General features: G+C 38.2%; 1 protein-coding gene across 1 annotated transcript; it reads right to left on the bottom strand.

Annotated features, from left to right (window-relative positions):
• Positions 1-1269: 1269 nt before the first annotated feature.
• On the bottom strand, positions 1270-1890 carry LOC121175208 (uncharacterized). Its single transcript, XM_041017559.1, has 2 exons — positions 1504-1890; positions 1270-1419 (listed from the first exon to the last, which is right to left on the bottom strand). The coding sequence occupies exons 1-2, from the start codon at positions 1801-1803 to the stop codon at positions 1270-1272; spliced, it is 450 nt and encodes a 149-aa protein (XP_040873493.1). The 5' UTR covers positions 1804-1890.
• Positions 1891-3127: the final 1237 nt, after the last annotated feature.

The following is a 3127-nucleotide window of genomic DNA, read 5'->3' as shown; positions in this document are numbered from 1 at the left end:
CCTAAATGAAGACTGAACATGCAGCAGTGGTTGTTGTAATGTCATACATGAATTGTGTGCATGCGTGTTTTCTCACTAGCTTAAATATTATTACCAATGCAGAAGACAATTTTGGCGAATTTCATGTGATATAAATTGTTGTGATATTTTTATCCTAAATTATTACTTAATTGTTGTGTTAAGAAATAAATTAATTGGTGCAAGTAAAATAAATTACGCATGTATGATACATCGTTGTCAAAATTGACAACACATTGTGAAATGCATGCGTATTAAGATAAAGCGTGACACGGCATTGACAGACTTGACAACACATTTTGATGCAATATAAAGCTTGACACCACATTTCTGTAGTTGACAAGAGACACAAAATGAAACAAATTGGATCGCCCAAGATGCCACTAGTAGAATATGATACACTTAATTGCCAAAAACCAACCAATAAAAGTTCATGAACACGGAATAAAGCACTCTGCAATGACCAAGGTACACGCTGTCCTCATAGAGAAAATCAAAATATTAAAGTGGAGCCTATGTAGCCCCCAAAAAAAAATCAACAAAAATTTAATAGAGGAAATAAATAATAGCAGCTAAATTGAAAAGAAATGATCTTGTTATTCATGATTCAGATTTGTTGTAGCCTTAAAATTGAATGGGGTCTGGATTCTATGCAATTTGTTATCCATAAGGATTTCTCTAGCAGCTAAATGGCTATCACTTTTGGAGACATCATATAATTTATAGATCAAAGTGGTTTAAACCAGATTGGGTGGGATATCAACCCAATGCTCAATGCAACTAAGGCTACTGCTTAGAAGTTTCTAATAGGATTATTTACACCCCTAGATAATAAAATTTTATGTTAATGGTTCACCTAAATCAACATATTCAGTATTCATTGGAAGCTTCATATCAAAATTGGTCAACCAAAAGAGAAATGAATCAGTGAACAAACCCTTTTGTTGTGTCTGTGACCATTGTTTTTTTACTTTGAAGTCAAACATGTAACAACTTTTCTTTCACATAAATGATTAAACATGATCGTGCTAAAAATTACGTTAAGTTACATAAATTTTAGATCAGTAATAAAAACAAATATTTAACCATGTTTAAACTTAAAAAGAAGACACACACAACTAGAATAAACATAAAATAAAAGTTATCACCAAAATAATGTAACAAATACAAAGTGTTAGGCAAAACAAAAAATGTTTTCAAATACAAGACAATTATAAACATCATCTATGACCGATCCGTGCGCCGTCTTCATCACGCCCCAACATAAACATTCCCATCTGTTGTGACAACCGTAGCGATCCTGATGCAGTCTTCCATGACCTCATGTACCTCTGTGTCTGTAGTGATTATCCTTAGCTTGAGCAACCACTCCAACTTTTCTGCGATCGCTTGGCACGCATCCTACCACATTCAAAAAAACCCATATACAATTACAGTAATTGAAATAAATAACATTTAATAAAACATTAAAGCAAGTCATCTTACCACTGCATGTCTAGGCTGCTCCACATCAGAAGGTGCATCTGAAGGTCCAGCTTCTGGTGCCATTGAGACCTCAGGGATATCTGGCTCCCCATATGTGTCATGCTGTGGGACAGGTGGATGTCTGGGTGGATCAGCTGCCTGTGTGGGTGTGATGAACGGATGAGAGATCCTGAAGAACCAGTCCATGTAATCTAGTGCACACTGGCCAGGCACAAGACAAATTTGTTCCCCTATTGCTAGATGGTCGGAGTAATACATCCACCTATCGCCAATATCTTCAAATGACAAGCTGTCACCCATAGGTAATGGAGGAATGGCTTGAATGTATCCGAATTGTCACACCACCCTCTCTGGTCAATGTGTGACCACAACGGGACCCCATCTAAGCTCACCCTGAAAGCATGAAATGAGGTTAAACGCCCTAACTCCTCGGTGCTCAGCATAAGGCATTCAGCATACATCAGGGATCGTCAGTGCCTCTATACGTGTCTGGTACGTTGATGTTGGGAATCCCTTCAAATAAGTGTTAGTTGGATAATATGACTAACTTTCGTGTAAGAAACTTGTGTAAATTGTATATAACTCCTCCCATTTATGGTCATTTTGTATTGTTGTAATTACTTTTTGTTAAATATAGGTAATAAGTACTATGTATCCCTATTTTGTGTATTTAATGATCATTCCTTTTCAATTTCAGGCTAATTAGGCAAGTTTTGTGGAAGTGCTGATTTTGAGCCGCTCGCTAAACCAATCCTCTGGCTTAGCGAACCATCCGCTAAGCGCAACAGTTCATGGCTAAGCGCGTAGAAGATCCTGTAAGCACATGAGTTGTCATAATGTGCTCAGCGAGAATCAATTAGCTAAGCACACTGCTTGAACCTCCAGGATGAGCGAGCATGACTAGAAGCTAAGCCAGAAGTCACTTACACGTTGATGGAATCCTACCTCGCAAGGGCATTGGATAGAATACTCCAAGTAGATTGGGCCAGAGATCCAAGGGAAGGCCCTAGGATTCTCATGAGCCTTAGGGTAGATTTTGAGCCTATGGGCTAAGTATGAGCCCGCTTATCTTTGTAAATATTAGAATAGGTTTTTCCTTTGTTTGGGCCTTGTATTTTGGCCATTCTAGTAGTATAGGGTTTTAGCCTTGTATTTCAAGGCATTTTGAGTAGTCTTTGTAGTAGGGAATTTTTTGTATTTTCATGTATTTTGCCATGGGGGTGAGCTTAGCTATTTTAGGGGGTGTGTAGCTAAGCTCTAGCATCTCATCTCAAGGAGGTGAGCTTAGCTATTAGAGAGGTATGTGTAGCTAAGCTCTAGCTTCTTTAGGAATCTTCTTAAGGAAGCTTCTCAAGGAAGTGAGCTTAGTTATGAGAGGGGTGTGTGTAGCTAAGCTCTAGCTTCTCAAGGAAGTTTTCTCAAAGAAGCTTCTCAAGGAAGTTTTCTCAAGAAAGCTTTTCAAGGAAGCTACCTAGTCTATAAATAGAAGCATGTGTAACACTTGTTGTAACTTTGATGAATGAGAGTCTTGTGAGACATACTTCAAAGTTCCACTTCTCTCCCTCTTTTATTCCTTCAATTTCGTGTTCCCCCCTCTCTCTTTCTCTCCCTCTTTCTTTTCCTC

Source organism: Glycine max, chromosome 7, assembly GCF_000004515.6.
Source record: "Glycine max cultivar Williams 82 chromosome 7, Glycine_max_v4.0, whole genome shotgun sequence".
Lineage (NCBI taxonomy): Eukaryota > Viridiplantae > Streptophyta > Magnoliopsida > Fabales > Fabaceae > Glycine > Glycine max.
This window is presented reverse-complemented; position numbering and strand designations above follow the sequence as displayed.